Source organism: Onthophagus taurus, chromosome 2 (assembly GCF_036711975.1).
Source record: "Onthophagus taurus isolate NC chromosome 2, IU_Otau_3.0, whole genome shotgun sequence".
Classification (NCBI taxonomy): domain Eukaryota; kingdom Metazoa; phylum Arthropoda; class Insecta; order Coleoptera; family Scarabaeidae; genus Onthophagus; species Onthophagus taurus.
This window is the reverse complement of record NC_091967.1, coordinates 19674405-19692268: the sequence shown is the minus strand read 5'-3', so window position 1 is coordinate 19692268 and position 17864 is coordinate 19674405. Positions and strand designations below refer to the sequence as shown.

At 31.3% G+C, this 17864-nt stretch overlaps 1 protein-coding gene across 1 annotated transcript in view; it reads left to right on the top strand.

Annotated features, from left to right (window-relative positions):
• Positions 1-8181: 8181 nt before the first annotated feature.
• LOC111415189 (GATA-binding factor C-like) overlaps positions 8182-17864 on the top strand; it is a 75192-nt gene continuing 65509 nt past the window's right edge. The window contains exons 1-2 of the mRNA XM_023046743.2: positions 8182-8601; positions 14013-14420. Coding sequence (XP_022902511.1) covers positions 14192-14420 — 229 coding nt within the window. The 5' untranslated portion in view covers positions 8182-8601; positions 14013-14191. The remainder of the gene's footprint in view (positions 8602-14012; positions 14421-17864) is intronic.

Sequence of the window (17864 nt, the reverse complement as noted above, 5' to 3'; positions counted from 1 at the left end):
TGTGCTGAACAAATTTCAGCCATTGTGCCGGGGCAGAGAGTTTACATAAAGAGAAGAGCGAGAGAGAGAAAAGGAGTCGATTGCCGGACAGAGAAAAGGGGGTAAACGAGAGGAGAGCCCACTCTTGGTTGTCGGTCCTTTTCCGCCCTACGAACTGTTTCTTATCGTTCTTATCGGGGTCTCCGGTTATCGTTTAGATTCATCTCTTTATCCCGCAGATAGGGACCTCGCTGGATAGAGATGTCAAACGCAGAAGAGGACAGGAGAGAGGAGCTCTTCAAGTTTTAGAATTGCGCCCTTACCTGAACACCAAAACGAACTCTAAAACATCGGCAAAAAGTAAAAGACTTTTTTTTCGCAATGTTAAAAATAATAAAGTTACCAAAAATAGTTATTTACGTAACTAGTTATGAAAAGACTAAGAGCCGTTTCATATCGTGTTAAGTACAAAATTTTATCTAATTTAATTGAAAAAGCAATTTTTGTTCGAAACTTGACTTTTTCTATTAGTGACAGATGTCAATTTATGAATTTGTAGTTAGGTAATGGAATTCATTACATCACTAGTGATATAATGATTATTATAATGATTATAACTAGTGATGTAATGATTTCATTACATCACTAGTTATAAAAAAAGTGATGTTATATAACGTCAAAAAGATTATTTTTTTCTTAAAAGATATATTAGTTTAGTTTTTTTTTGTGTGATATTCTTTTTATCCGAATAAAAGTTGAAACGCAATCGTTTTTCGTATCCGGGTGGCGATCTGAACTGCACATTCCGCTAATTGTCCGGGCGTTTGTCGTCGTTTGCCGGTTTGAACTCGCCCCTCGGTTGTATGTAGCCCGTTGTTGTCGTCCGGATCTCGATATAATTGAGCGTAATTTGCATATACCACCAACTACACCAACGTACCCAATCAACCTTGTATACACATGTATTACTTAGACTAAGAACTTATAAACCTTTTTCTTTTCTTAAAAACGTTTTCTTATTTTCTCAATGAATAAAGATCGTTTTGTTACAAGTACAATAAAAAGATAACAACACAACGATAAGATTTGAGGGATTGAAGAAAGGTAGATCTTGATATATCTCGAGATTTTGTTGAGAAGAAAAGAAAAGCTCTTTGCGAATCGACACACTGCTGCAATAAGCACATGGAGGGTCCGTTCTGTTACATCTGGCGCGCGCGCCCGTCTGTGATATTCCTTGATAGATAAGAAAAACCGCGATTTGAAGATAGCGGCCTCAGCAACGATAGAGGTGTGGCAGGTAGGTCGTCGTGTCGAAACCGAAATCTGCCAAAATACAGGGGCCCACTTCGATTCTTGTGACTCTTATCGAAGATCCGCATCATCCAAGAAGTAAATTGAGACATGATTTTTGTTTACCACAGCATCGACGGCCCATTTTTGCTTATCGATTCTATATCGTTTATATTCACAATTTATTACTCAACGATTTTCATAATTATCATCTCATCAAATTATCTCATAAAATTTTTAATTTTTTTTTAAGTTTTCGGATATAAGTATAATCATTGAAACATGTTGAAAGAATCGCCTCTCCCTCTCTGCTATTATTAGCTTTAGTGCATACTTACTTCGTTCGAAGAAAGCTCGGATCACAATGGTTTCGCCGATAACGCATTAACAAGAAGAGCTTCGTCATCGCCACTTTGGCGTCTCGCGTCTTTAAAACACGAAAAAGGGGCGCAGTCGGCAGATGGCGCGCGCACGAGACTTGCGTCTTCTTCGTTTTCTCTGGTTCGTAACGTGTAATTTAGGTTTTAAAATGTTATGATGTTGACCTGGGTTTCAATAGAAATATGTAATAAGATAGAATTCCTAATAGATTACTACTAAATTTAAAGAAATTCTTGGTATGAAAAAATCTTCACTATTTCAATTTGAAATCAAATATTAATAAAATAAAATATTTGCAGTGTCAATAGTTGCTCTGCAAAAAAAAAACTCGTTTAACTCGAATCTGTTGTTCTCAACAATGTTAAAGACTAGAAAGATTGTGGTGAATCCAAGAAGGACCATGATCGTTATCTCTGCAGAAAAGTTGGCAGATAAATGATAATTTATCTCAGTATCGTGAACCTAATCATATCTGCTGAACAAACCAGTTGGTCAGAAAACGATTTGGAAGAAAATATTTCCTCCTCTTAATAATACCTTTACATGATTGTTACTCTATCTAGAAGAAGTTCCACAAACATTATCTTAAGCAGAGTGCAATACCTTAACAATGGTTTACAAATGGGGATATGATGGATCACAATAGGCACAATTCAAACAAAATTTAGGAAGTTATTGTGATTTAGACACTGATTTAGACGCTTGTAGTCTAAATCACAAGCGCATCATATGGCAGAACACCATACTATATGGCCACGATATTGCCAAACAGAACAATTAGTAGACAGAAAAGTCATATTAGGTACTCTAACAAAGGCGCTTTTCTACTTACAACGATTGATGGTAAAGATTGAATTTTTTGGCATTTGCACCAAACTCATAAATCTTTATATCAGTCTCAAACGAATAGTTTAACAGAAGAAAGTTATCTAAAAAGTAATACAAGTGGTGTCAAGTTTTAATTAATTTTGTTTAATCACCATAATTTTGCAACAAAATTCATGAGCATTTCTCTTGCTGAATTGATGTTTAATAGAAGCTTGAATACTCAATTTCCAGTAATAATTAATAGAGTTCTACAAAAAATACACAGACTATGATGATGTTACAAATTATCTTGAATGACTTAATCAACATCTATGTTTTGTTCTTCTCTTCATAGGTCTCATCATCGGATGAAGAAGCTTAGTTGTCATCATCTTCTGATTTTTTTATATAATAACTAATAAAGTGATAAATCGACTTCAAAGTTCCATTTTCTTAAAGGTTTAAAATCGATTCATATGGCTGATTAGCCAAAAGTTTAATCTATAAAAATAAAGTTGTAACAGTTGTGGGTCGCCGTTTCACCGGTGCCAGCGAATTTATACAGGGCGTTCGTCTATCGATCGCGAATTTTGCTTGCCCCTATATAACAGAGTCGGAGATAAACGAATTATTAGTTAACTTTTTGGTTAACCCAAATTCGATAACTTCAAATTTTATCTGAACCTGAGGTGTGTTATTTTTATTAACACAATGGATATACGAAATTATTTGATTACCAGAGTTGAGATGATTGATAAAAAACAAATTTTTCACTGCATAAAAAAGAAATTGTCAAAGGTACTCTTAAAGAAACAACCAGTATTACAAAACAAGGCTTCTTCCTTATTTAGTGCTACAGCAAACTTCCTCATTGCAATCAATTACAAAAAATAATGAGTTTGATTTGAGATTTATAATTTTAAGGTATACGTTAACTATATGAACAGTAAGAGAGTTTTGAAACTGAAATGATTAGATAAATGCTTGAGGTTGAAATGGGGATAATTCTACTGAATTTCGACTCTTACCTCTAAGCGAGAGAAGTCCAGAAGCCTAAGTAACCCTATAGGAGACTATGTCAATAAACTCAGTGGAAGACGCAAGACTTCTTGAACACATTGACATGACAACTTGAATTAAAGCATCGGAGTCGACGACTCCATTGGTGTCAGAAATGGCTTTTGAGATAGGTACATAGAATGTAACAACACTAAACAAACTAGTTTGTCACAGCAGTCCTTGCTGGATGAAATATCCATAGATTCCAATAGGATGAAGGAAGAAGGATGAAGGATACCAAAGCAATTGCTTAACAAAAAAAATGTTAGCAAGACCTACGGGATGGCTAGGAACAAGATAGGGAGACGAGATGGACCCCGGGACACCAGGGATAAGCTTAGGTCCAGAAATTAGGAATTCATAAACGAGAGAGAGATAAATACTTGTGGATAGCAAAATTTCCCAAATGCTTTGTGCAATACTTGGATCACCCTTCTAAAAACTCAAGAATATACAGGAGATCTGGCTTGGCAAAAAGAATCGAGAGTTATATCAGAAAGTTTTAAATAGATAATTGCCAATCTCGCTTTTTGTGGGAAGTAATCCCAGCGAAGAAAATTTTTTGGCTTGTTAAAATTTGAAGCACAAGCAGATTTTATGAACTAATTGTTAAAATAGTTCTGAAAATGAAAATTAGTTTATTGCTCGTTTATGTGTTATTTATGGACTGCTTCAATGGTTTCTAGGTGTTTCTTAACACCAAAAAGGAATGACGTACTATTATGGCTTATCTTAAATATTTTGGTAAAGTTTTCGTAATCAACAATCAAAAAACTTAACACTTTTGCTATCTTGTTTCGCATAAGAGAAATAAATTTGCTACTAATTTTTCAAAAACATTGAGCACAAAACACTGAGCATCAGTATATCATTGCTTGTTGTTAGCATTAACAACTAAATTCAGTCTATGTAATGTGCAATAAGTTCTCTTCATTCTAATTGTTTGTAACACACTCGATTCTTCTCTAGCCACTTCTGTACATTCATCAAACGCAACATTCACAGAATTGTCCATGTTCAATCAAGTGTGTTTAGGATCGCGACACTAATCGTTTTGGCGTCAAACTTTTCTAATTACTGAAACGCTATGAATGTTTCTTTGATCGCTTTTTGTTTGTCAAGGTACCGAATGCCGATGGACATTACACTTTTCCTAATATGTCAGGTATTTCATCTGCCAAAGTAAAAAAGCTCTAACAGTTTTCATAGAATCTGGCTTCACATAGACTTGATATAGAATTACTCATTTATCTCCGGCAGTCGTACATAGACGTCTGATAGACTTTTTGTGTAGTTTATATACCATCTTATTATATACCATCATACAGTGTTATGTTTCCACCTATCAATGACAAAGGTTATTGTACGTAGTTAATTGAGAGCTGTAGCAGGAGCTAATCATCAGGAACAAGCAGATCTAAAAGCACTGAGGTTCGGTAACATCCCAGTAGAGCTTATAAAATGTGTAGCAACAAAACTATACCAAGAACTTGAGACACTGCTCCAAACGGTAGATAAACCAATTCCAGAAAAATGGAACATAGCCGTAATTCATTCATGATTGGTACCTATCCATCCTACATATAAAGGGAGACAGATATAATTGCGACAAATATGGCAAAATATATATAAAACTATATAAAGCATAGGGAAAAATTCTTATCAATAAGAGAGAGCTGACACATCTAGTGTTTATAGACCTAAAAAGCGTGTGATAGCATCCCACAAAGCAAGTTATGAGAAGGAATTGGAAGAACAGCTAAAATCAAGATGGGGCAGAGAATGTCTAATGGCTGCCAGATCACTAAAAAACTCAAGCAGAGATGTTGCCGAGCTGTTTACCTTGTTCAAAATATATCTAGAGCAAGTACTAACACAGTGGAAAAGAAAATGCAAATGTGTGATAATTACGCTAAACGATAACATCATATACACACTATGTTTCGTCGACAAACATATTTATACAGGGTGTCTGAGCGAGACCGGTCATTAGACGTTTCTGGGGTTTTTGCCAAAATAAAAATTTGAGAATTCAGAGTTAAGTAATATCATATATCAAGAACTCATTGAAAAGGCGTATTTTCCATGACACACTAGGTTAATATCGATATGATATGTGAGAATTTTTCAAAAAACCCTAATTATTTCCCAAACTATTAATGTTAGGTATAGGACATATGGAGTACAAAAGATGTAAAATGAGACGCCGAAGACGACTAAGTAATAAAATATGGGGGTTGCCATTTAAAAAATTAATTTATGGTATTTCCAAATTTCGAAAAGTTAACGTGATGTGACCAAACGATCTAGACAGCCGTTCTTTGCACCAAAATATACTCCATCATTTTACTTAAACATGTTCTAAATCCTAAATTGATATCTCAAAAATCAAGTGTTATCTGAATTTTTTGAACAAATATCTGCTGGAGCAAATTTTTCTAGAAAAATTCGAATAACTCGAGAACGGCTGAATCAAATTGCAGAGAGTCAAGTTATTCATAAGCCTTGAAAACAGACAAATCCAAACTTGTACAAATATATACGTTGTTCCATTTAAAAAAATAAAGTAGGTGGCGACTTCCGGTATGATCGGAAGTGTTAGAAATCTGAAAATATTTTAGTCAAAGGGAACGCAATTGATAATATTTAAATCTAAATTTTCAAATTTTTATTTTGGCCGGAACCTCAGAAACGTCTAACGACCGGTGTCGCTGAGACATCCTGAAGAAGCTAATTAAAAGCTAAACGATGAGAAGTTCATAAAATATACCAGCAAGTATTAATATTTGTTACCGAGAGCACCAGATAACACCAGAGAGCACCTTTGGACGAACAGAGGAAAATAGATAATACAAATCAGAAGTTGTCAGAAGATATTAAGTAACCTGAAGAAGCAGATGAGATAAGAGGTTTATTCAACTATATCTAAATATATCTAAAACTATCTAAATTTTCTAAATTCTGTTCATGTTTTGACATCCTCATTCGTTTGCACCTTTAGAAGAGTGTCATAATGTCCATGAATCTATGGTTCCTTACTATAGAAGTTATGATTAGAACGGCTAAACATAATTATATTGTATGAGATAATTTCTTTGCTTGTCTTCTACAGGTACCAAGTAACTGAAAGGTTCTTGACATGTTCAGAAACTTTTAGAGAGAACAGAACTTATCAAAAAACTACCAAAAGAAAAATACTAATGCTGTCTACAAGAGAACAGACTAATGATAATGATTATCATTATGAAAAAGTTACTGAATTTCTGTAATAAAAATTATTGTGGTAATAAATAAGAAAGAAAATTCCTGAAATTGAATTTCCCATAAAAAGGAAAATTTTTGATTCCTAGTAAAATATTGTAAAAGAAGTTTGTATACTATAAACGGTGTGCGTATACAATTTTAAAGGTATATCCAAAATAAACATGGAGGGTTGTAGAAAATACGAGGATCGGTAGAGGGTAAAGTTGGGGGGACACAATGGAAGAGAGGATGCTCCGAATCCGCTCCTTTCGAAAGGAGCGCGGCTATATTTTCCACCCGGGGGCAATTTATTTTTCTACCCCAGCACGGGCGTTATCTAAACAGCACCGAAAATAATATCGCCCTGATAAAAGTGCCCCATCTCTTTTTCCTACTGCGCCATCTCCACAAACCTTCCCGCTTTACACCCTTCGGATAAATATTACTTTCCAAAAATTAGGTACCCACATACTTAATACAAAATAAAATTAACAAAATACACATTCCCTCCAAATACAAATCTCTTCCCCACCACCCAACATTTCAAACGCAGCAGGCGTTTTTCAACAGTGGTGGGAGTAGGTAACAAAAGCTATCGTCACGCCGTAATCAATCGATACGCGATGCCAACCGCACGGCAAAAAAATAATCCGATGCATGTATAGCAAATACGCCAAAAAAGTCCCTCTTTTATCGGTTTTCTTTCGGCTCCGGAATCCCGGAGGCAAAACAAAAGCAGGAAAAACGTTTCGAAACAAGCGAAGAAGAAGAAGAAGGCAGGAGGCAAAACGACAAAGGAAAGTCGACGACTGAGAGCCAATGCTGCCTCGCGTCCACTTGAAAAAGGGGCCTGACAATCGGCTCCGGGCGGAGCCTAGTGATTTGTGGTCGCCATTTTGTCAAATAGTAGTGTTTTGCCAGACGGCTTATCTGATTGGACAATCTCCCACCTTTTATTTTACTATAACCAAAAAATCAAAAAAAATAAATTTACTTAAAACGAATTATCTTATTTAATACAAAAATATTAAACTAATTTATATCATATTATTCATTTGTTTCTCTACATTTATTTTATATTAATATTTTGAAATATTTTATATCTAATTAAAATTATTTTGGTTTTTGTAATTGTGTTTAATTCAAATTATTATATATATGATATATATTTATATATATATATAATTTTTGAAGTTATAATATATATATATATAAAATCTTAAAGTCCGGTTAACATTAAAAAAAAGTGAAAGAAAAAAATCAAAAAGAATAGTGAATTCCGGAGTTTAGACTCCACCTCATATATAAATCGACGCCCCTTGGTAACATAACCTCCAATTGGAGCTCGTCGTGAGTCGAAGTAACACGAACGTGCACGATCGTCGTTGCCAAGGGTAACGTCCCAAACGGATTCCAGTAACATTTAGTGCGGGTGCAAGGTTCATAGCGGTAGTGTCGTGTTGGAGATTTTTTTGTTGTTGTGTTGCAACATGAAGGCATATTGATAGAAAATGGACTGAAAACCGTGACTGTAATCGCCCGTGCCACACACACACAACTTTCTCTTATAAATTGTGACTGTTTATAAATATCGACTGTGATAGTGACTTGGATTTTCGATAATTTAATTTAAAAAAAAACAAAAACAGCGTAATCCGATTTAACACTAAAATCGAAGTATAAAAACAAACAAACGACGGTTTCTTTCCTTTTTTGTTTTCTGAAAAGATACCTTGACGTAAAAGTGTTTTTTTAAGTTTAAACCGAAAAGGTGGTGCTTTTTTGTGGAAAGTTGAAAAAAGTTTATCTTTTTTTTGGAAATAAGAAAAATTTAAAACGGTGAGTTTATTTTATTTATCAAGTTGTATTGGTTAGTGTAGGATTATTAATAATAACGACAGTTTAATAGAATATGTAAATTTGTTAGAGAAATTTGCATAGATATGGATTTTAATGAAAAATTGAAATAAATAAGTTTGTTATAATATTTCGATAATGTCCCAATACTTTTACCCGATTAAGATAATAATAAAAAAGGCACTTATTAAATTAACTTACACAACAAAAACAATTTATTATCGTTATTCGTTAAGTTACATTTATTTATTGCTTCCTCCCAATCAATTAAATTAACAACAATTAAGTAAATTAATGGCTACCTGTAAGTTTTAACTTATATTTACCAGGAAAGAGATTATGATCACAAAAACCAACAGATTTCTTTGATCGTATCTCTTTAATCATTTTTTTTTCGGTTATAATAAAGCAATTCGATCATCAATCAATAAGTACATCATCAAATTGTACACGACACGATTTTATTTTGTAATTTGTAGTAAGCGATGAAAGTAATAATAATTATTTTTATTGCCATGATCATGGTTAACCGATTGTAACATTAAAAAAATATAATTAAACAAATTGGGAGATAAAATATATATATTATATATATAAAATAAAATTCTTTCTTTTTTGGAATGTATTGAGGAATGTTTTGACTAAAATTGTATAATTTATCTTCTTTATATGATTATCAGAAAAGTTCAATATATTACGTTTTTGAATTAATTGAAAAATCTAATAAATCTTCATCGGTTAATTTTACTCTGTTACCGAGAAGCCCGCATTATTTAAATTTATTGCAAACATAGTCTGCATGTTCAATCTATGATATATGGCTCATTTATACTTTAATATATTTCTGTGTAGACAACATCCAAACGATTTCAGACAGATTTAAATGTTATCAAACTTTTTCTTAATTCTTAACTAAGTCCGAATTTTGGAATTAAACTTTTTTGATTACATAACTACATAATTGATAATAATAGGACCAATTAAATTACCAAAAACTAGTGGTTGTTTGATGCGAACCTCGAATGTCATAAATTTTAGATTAGCATAAACAAGATCTTTGATTTTTGGATGCTAAAAATTTAAGGAAAGAACTCCACAACTACATATTTCTATTATATATGTTGAAAAATCGCTGAAACATGATTGGTCTTGATAATTCTTTGTGCTAGAAGTGTTTCATAAACTTTGAAAATTTGAAGTTCATTTATACATACGATGCACGAAATGAGACAAAAAGTTGTCTAAATTTTGAGTAGGTGCTTATCAAATTTACCCAAAAACGAATTAATGATAACTACTGATTTAAAAACAGTACTTTTTCTTATTAGCGAAGATATGCATCCTATAAACATAATTTGCTGAAATGCTTTACTTAACTTAGAAAGATTAATGTGATTAATATAGCAATAATTGTGCACATTCCTAAATGTTGATACAAAAATGTATGGAACAACATTTACTTTATAAGCAATGATTTGAACAAGGAGCCAAGTAGCGAATTATTCTGTGGAATTTGTTGGAATCTCTTTAATCTTAACTGGTAGTTGATAGCTGAAGTATAATATTACACCATCATTTATGTAATTTTCAAAGAAGCGATTCGCAAATCTTATTGCGTCGCAAAAATAAAAATCACAACTGCTTTAACACGTCTTAATAACCATTCAATATTAAAACGATGCAAAAGTCAAGGAGTTAATCAGAGAATCTGGATTACCATTGCACTACATCTCCTGGTTCATTATATTGAGGCTAAAGTATTGTCTAAACTGTTGAGATAAGTTATACTAGCTAAACGCTTTGATAAACACAAAACCAAATGTTCACAAAAAGATGATGATGTCTTGAAATGATCGCATCTTCGGCAAATAAAATGTTAACTACATAACTCTTGGAACTTTAAGAGCTGCTTCTGAAGTAACCTAGGCCAACTCAGCATCATATTTACTTACTCCAAAATAAGTATGTTAATACTCAAACTATGCAAATTTTAAGTTAATTCACCGATGGAATTACACGATTCAGAAATTCTTCGGTATTTAGCCTTTATTGACAAATGTTGCCATTGATATGGCAATAATGAAACAGATTAGGTATGAAACTGGACTAAAAGATAAAATTTACGGTTACACATTATCTTACAACTTACACAAAAATTTAGATATTTTAGAAATAAAAGTAATATTTTCGCCTATTGGAGTTGCTGCTTAAAATCATTTAACAAACATTTTAACATAATGATACTAATTCAATAAGGAGGTCGACTGAGGTTTTTGAGTACAGGTCGACACAAGTTTGAGCTTTGCTTAATTTCTTAGTGGGTATCAACTGGATCATTCTAAAATCAAGTTAATTGAAAAACGTGCTTATTAGACTTATAAGACAGGGAGTGGGGAGAAAATTTTTGGTTATAAACCCCTGGTATAAGCGTATTTATTCATGTTTGTCTTTATCCGAATTCGTTATCGCTTCCCCATTTGTGCACCTACTTGTCTAAGTCACCCCAAAGTTATCTATATTGACAGATATTTCTGTAATTCTATCTTGTTTGTTCCAATTCTTGTTTGTTTGATAATAATGTATTTCGAGGAAGAATATGCTGGTAAATATTTTATTTTTGACACTATAAAATCTTATTGACTTCACAATAAGAGCATATTGATTTGCCTTCTCAAATATATTTTAACCCTTTCAAGCATTTTAAAAAGTAAAAAAAATGAATTGCATCGCAGCCTATTATAGAGTCATTCTAACATAGGACTAAAATATTTTTAGGATGTTATTTTAAATGGAATGGTATAGTTTTTAGAATATATTTTGATTCGTACTTTTAATTTTTGAGATATTTTGATTTAAAAGATTTTTTAATAATTATCCCTTTGGTCTTTGAATCTGCAATTCTTAGTCATCAATTATGCTAGATAGATACAAATTGGTACAAGTAGGCACTCCTTAGATATAGTCTAAGTGATACCAACAATTTGTCCTTACTTGTATAAAAATGAATTTTTAAATTTTTAGTACTTTAGTACATAATTTTGCAAAAAGTTGGCGAATTATCTTATTGTATTCCTTACTAATAAAACGAGCAAATTTTGTTATTTAATGGGTTACTAATTTTCTAATACCTTAAAATCTACAACAAATGCGTGCGGGAATTCTCTCTCTGATAATCTGCTCAATACAGAATATTTCATTTCCACTTTTTGAATTTTTTTATTACCACTCAAGACTTGAATGGTTTAGATATGCATGTTTAAAGACCTTCATTGTATCATACACAACTATTTTATTATCAGAAAGCAAAGACGATTTTGAACGGTTTTTATACAGCTTTACTATTATCTCTCAAACATTTCAATATTTTGATATCGATCGAAAAAACACATTTCTAAGGAACGAATTAGATGCAAGCTTGTGGTAAACAATAAAATAATTCATCAAACTATGAAGGAGTAGAAACTTCTAGTGATAGAAATCTCATAAATGAAGCAAAAAAACAGGCAAACAAAGATCTGGATATATAAAAGACTTATGGAGAAACCAGTATATGTCAAGTCCGAAAATATAAAATCTGTGTAAGACCTTATTCGGGCAAATAGGGCAAAAACAAATAATAGGATTAGCCGAAATGAAGGCATTCAGAACAATCAGTCTATGTGATCATGTGGAGACTACTACAGTAAGAGATCAATACGGAGTACAGGATGTCGAAGGAAAGATTGGCCAAAGAAATTAGAAAGAAGACCATCTCAAAAATGGTTTAGAAGAAGAAGATGAAAAAACGTATATATATATATATATATATATAATTTTTATCTTACTATTTCTTCTATAAACGAGTAACCTATGATTATCCTTTTTTTTTAAAAAAAAAACAAATAATAACGTACTTCTTATTACACCGATTATAGCAAAACCATCATCAGGAGTACCTCAATTTATAAGTCAAATTACAATCCAAGTTAGTAAAATAACATTAAACACAATAATAGAACCTCGCAAGGTAATAAAAGAAAATATAACCGACTTGTAAAGAAGATACCATGAAGTAACGATTTTATCATAATCATTACTAATACATAATAACGAGTTATTAATGTTATCTTATTAACCTGATTCGTATTTTGATTCATTTGCAAATTGATTTAGCTGAACAAAAATGTGAAATAAATTTTTGTAATAGATTAAAAAAAAGTTTTTTGAAGTATTGTTTTATTTTAAAGTTAGGTTCGGCAAATTTTGGTGATAAACCATCTTTAGGAGCTTATTGGAAGATGTAAAACTGATTCAAAAACAGTAATCTTATTTATACTTTTTAAATTAACATACTCCTGATGATGATGCATTCACCGAAACTAGTCAAACTTAATTTTTATAATAAAACGTTGTTACTAAACACTCAAATAATTGAGTTTAACTTTTTTAGACTAATATAAAATATTGTATACAAAAATTAGTAAGTTTTTAGTTTTACAACTTTCAATAAATTGAGATATAATTCAGTATTTATGAACATTCTTTGTGATATAATTCACTAATTTAAAAGGCAATAAAATTGTTGCAGTAAATCATCCAACGATAAGATTTAACTCTTTCCATTTCCAAATATATGTTTCAAGTGTTGTTTAGTCGGAAAAGATCACAAAACAGTTTATAGATATAAAATATTTATTAATTCATCATATTTGTTTTTGATTTAAGAAATATAAGATTAATTTAATTGTTATGTTTATTTATCTCAATGAAGCAAATCGATTAAGATCAAGAAGACGTCTTTTTGTACAAATAAATATAAAAGAAGTATTAAAAACAAAGAAAAAGTAAAAGTCTAACAAATATTAATTATTTAAAGTCATTTAAAATTCGACATTTATTGAGGAAAGAACATGGACAAAACTCCACGGGTTAAAATAACAGTTAGAAAGTTCTTAGCTTCGGGCTAAAACTGTATTATCCGATCGTTAACTTCTAATCTACTACTTGCTTATGGAAATTTCGCTTTATTAGTCATTAGGCGCTTACGTGGTCATTAGTCAACGTTGACGTATCTGATTAAAACATCGTGTTATAAACTGAGTTTTACAAGTTTTTTTAAAATAAATATATATATTTTGATTTATTTTTTACCTAAGTAAATAAAGAGAAAGAGTTACTCGCTTGATTTAGCAGTGCTATCTCCGAAATCAAATTATATCTTTGAGATTGGTATATATTATTTGTTTTGTTAACCACAGCAGTAATATTGGTTGATTCAAATTAGACAGGTCTTATCAAAATCCAAACCACTTTTTTAATTAATTTTTGTGATGACGTTATTCGTTATTTGATAAGCAAAACAAATCTATTTAAATTATTTAATTTATCTGATACGATTTTCTTTTCTGTTTCAGTTAAAAAGCGTTTGCCGACGGACAACAACAGACTTATTATAGACTCGCGGTTAACGAATAAAAGTCGGGATAATAAATTTGATAATATTAAAAAATTTTTTTTATTAATTTTAATTTTTTGAAACGTACGTTTCTTTATTTTTTCGCGTGTGATGTGTTAAAACCATTAACTGGCCCCTATGATTATGGAGATGCCGAACGATTCCGCCTCTGTAGGGCGATGGTACGAGTCCCCAAGGACCGGCACTAGCGCCAGTCCTGGTCAAGGGGGCCTCGACGGCGGCGCCGACGTCGCCGGTAGCGTCGCCGAACACATGGGTTTCTTTTTGGATCCATCCGGAAGCCAAAGAGCAGCTCGGTATTATCACCAAAGTATGCATTCACCTTATGGAAGTGTTGCTAGTCATGGTAAGTAAATAAAATTTTAATCGCCTTTCTTGGAAATTCGGTTTCTTTAAACTTTTATTATTTTTGGTTGACTCGTAAAAACGTATGGGTTTTTTTATATCAGTCGTAAAAGAAATTCTTTTTTTCTTCTTACCGAAAATAATTTGCATCCTGACGTGAACTGAAATTATTATTAGAGATGACTAAACGAATAAAAAGTTATCAAATAAAACTTAAATTAAATCTTCTTTAGACTCTATTTAAGTGTGTTTGAGATAAAAGAATTATTATACTTAAAAATCAAGTTACAACAAACTTAATCACAATTCATTTCATTGAACGATCGTCCAGATATCGACTAATACATAGATTTACTTTATTATTTTCAAAACGAAATTGATTAAACCTGACCTTTACTTGATGATTTGATAAAATCTGGACTATTTTCAACGACTACTTTAATTAATTTTTAATATTTTATTAAAAATTTACATGATTTATTTTATAGATTTAATAGAAAATTTAAAAATCAACGCAAATAAATCTTCACCGGTTAATTTTGCTCTGTTACTGAGAAGCCCGCATTATTTAAATTTATTGCAAACATAGTCTGCATGTTCAATCTATGATATATGGCTCATTTATACTTTAATATATTTCTGTGTAGACAACATCCCAAACGATTTCAGACAGATTTAAAATTCTGCAATTTATTCAACACAAGTATGTTATCAAACTTTTTCTTAATTCTTAACTAAGTCCGAATTTTGGAATTAAACTTTTTTGATTACATAACTACATAATTGATAATAATTGGACCAATTAAATTACCAAAAACTAGTGGTTGATTGATGCGAACCTCGAATGTCATAAATATTAGATTAGCACAAACAAGATCTTTGATTTTTGGATGCTAAAAATTTAAGGAAAGAACTCCACAACTACATATTTTTATTACATATAATGTTGAAAAATCACTGAGACATTATTGGTCTTGATAATTCTTTGTGCTAGAAGTGTTTCATAAGCTTTGAAAATTTGAAGTTCATTTATTCATAAGATGCACGAAATGAGACAAAAAGTTGTCTAAATTTTGAGTAGGTGCTTATCAAATTCATGATAACTACTCATTTAAAAACATAGTACTTTTTCTTATTAAAGAAGATATGCATCATATAAACATAATTTGCTGAAATGCTTTACTTAACTCGGAAAGATTAATGTGATTAATATAGCAATAATTGTGCACATTCCTAAATCTTTATACAAAAATGTATGGAATAATATTTAGTTTATAAGCAATGATTTGAACAAGGAACCAAGTAGCGAATTATTCTGTGGAATTTGTTGGAATCTCTTTAATCTTAACTGGTAGTTGATAGCTGAAGTATAATATTACACCATCATTTATGAAATTTTTAATGAAGAGCCATTCGCAAATCTTATACCGTCGCAGAAACAAAAATCACAACTGCATGAACACGTCTTAATAACCATTTAATATAATAACGATGCAAAAGTCGAGGAGTTAATCAAAGAATCTGGATTACATTGCACTACATCTCCTGGTTCATTATATTGAGGCTAAAGTATTGTCTAAACTGTTGAGATAATTTATACTAGTTAAACGCTTTGGTAAACACAAAACCAAATGTTCACAAAAAGATGATGATGTCTTGAAATGATCGCATCTTCGGCAAATAAAATGTTAACTACATAACTCTTGGAACTTTAAGAGCTGCTTCTGAAGTAACCTAGGCCAACCCAGCATCATATTTACTTATTCTAAAATAACTATGTTAATACTCCAACTATGCAAATTTTAAATTAATTCACCGATGGAATTACAAGATTCAGAAATTCACCGGTATTTAGCCTTTATTGACAATTGTTGCCATTGATATGGCAATAATGAAACGGAGTTTGTATGGATTTGCAAATAAGTTTATATAAAAATATTAAAACTTTGGTGACAGTTTTATAATTAAATTTATGATACTTATAAAGAGAACGATTTAATCACTATTTGAATTATCTTATGAAAAATACGATGATCATAAAATATTTTATGAAATCTTTTGCGCTTAGATATTTTAGAAGTAAAAGTAATATTTTTCGCGTATTTAAGTGTGTTGAGATAAAGGAATTAAAAAAAACAACAAAACAAATTGTGTTCCAAAAAGCTGTCAAGAATTAAGAACTGGAATTTGAATGGGTTGGGTTAAAGTTTCAATTTAAGCCATGAAAGTTTTTCATTGTTCATACTTTCTATATCAAGTTTTAATGGCATATGAAACTTTGGGATTTGGTCATGCACAAAATGCTCATCTTAAAATTATATCATTAATTTTTTCAATTATATAATATAATTTTGAGAATCTCTTATATATCTTTTGCCAAGGCAGAAAATGTTTACTATTCCCAAACTCTCAATAAAAGGTAGTGTTTAACCTTTTAAAAAGTATGCTCGTTTAGAATCTTTATCACTGTAGAGGTTCCTGTTCCTTAATCACATTGATGTATGTGTGATGCTGAAGCGATTATGCTGGTACGTTATTTAACTTTCTTTTCTGTTTGGGAAAGCAATCTATAAGGAATAAAAAAAGAGTGGCTGATTTGAGTTTACAAACCAACTGAGTTTACAAATTTTCCGCGTTTTATATGCGACGGAGAATACATCGCACATAAAATAACAACTTCTTTTCCGGTCATTCTCTATATAAAAGATTTCACTATCTTCGACGTTTTGAGATATCTTTATCACCTTCGTTTCTAGCAAAATTTTGGATTTATGATATTTTGGTTTATTTTGACAAATTTATTGTTGCACATAAAAATCAACTGATCTTGATTACCTGAATAACAGCCAAACCGGTTCTCAGATTGTTAGTCTTGTAACTCGAATTACAATTTAGATCTTAACCCCAAATTCATAAAAATATATAAAATACGATGGAGGAATATGTTGGTTTCGAGCAGATTTTTTTGGTATGGTGTTGATTCGTTGATTACAAAATTTTGCATATTTAGATATTTTTTGGAATACTATGAAGAAAATTGACGTCCTTCGCAAACTTGCATAAAATTCACCATCTAAATCCCGCAATAAAGTAAAAAGAACTGAAATATTCGGTAACTCTTTGAGTTGGAATTAAAAAGTATGGTCCTTAAAGTAGATGCCAAAACCAGTAAAAGAGTTTGCCAAAGTCGACTGACGTGTTTACATGACTTTGGAATGAGTAAATTGGTCGCCTGACAGCTCAACCTTTTTTACCTGATTCTTAACTTATCTGAACAAAATAAATACCGTCTTAAAAGTTATGGAAAAGATTTTAGAAACACAATAAAAAATTTTATATTAATCAATGCACAGTAAAGACTTAATAGTCAGATCAAAAGGTTATATTTTGGTTATACAATATTCATATGGAATATCTAAATATAATAATTATGGAACTATAATTA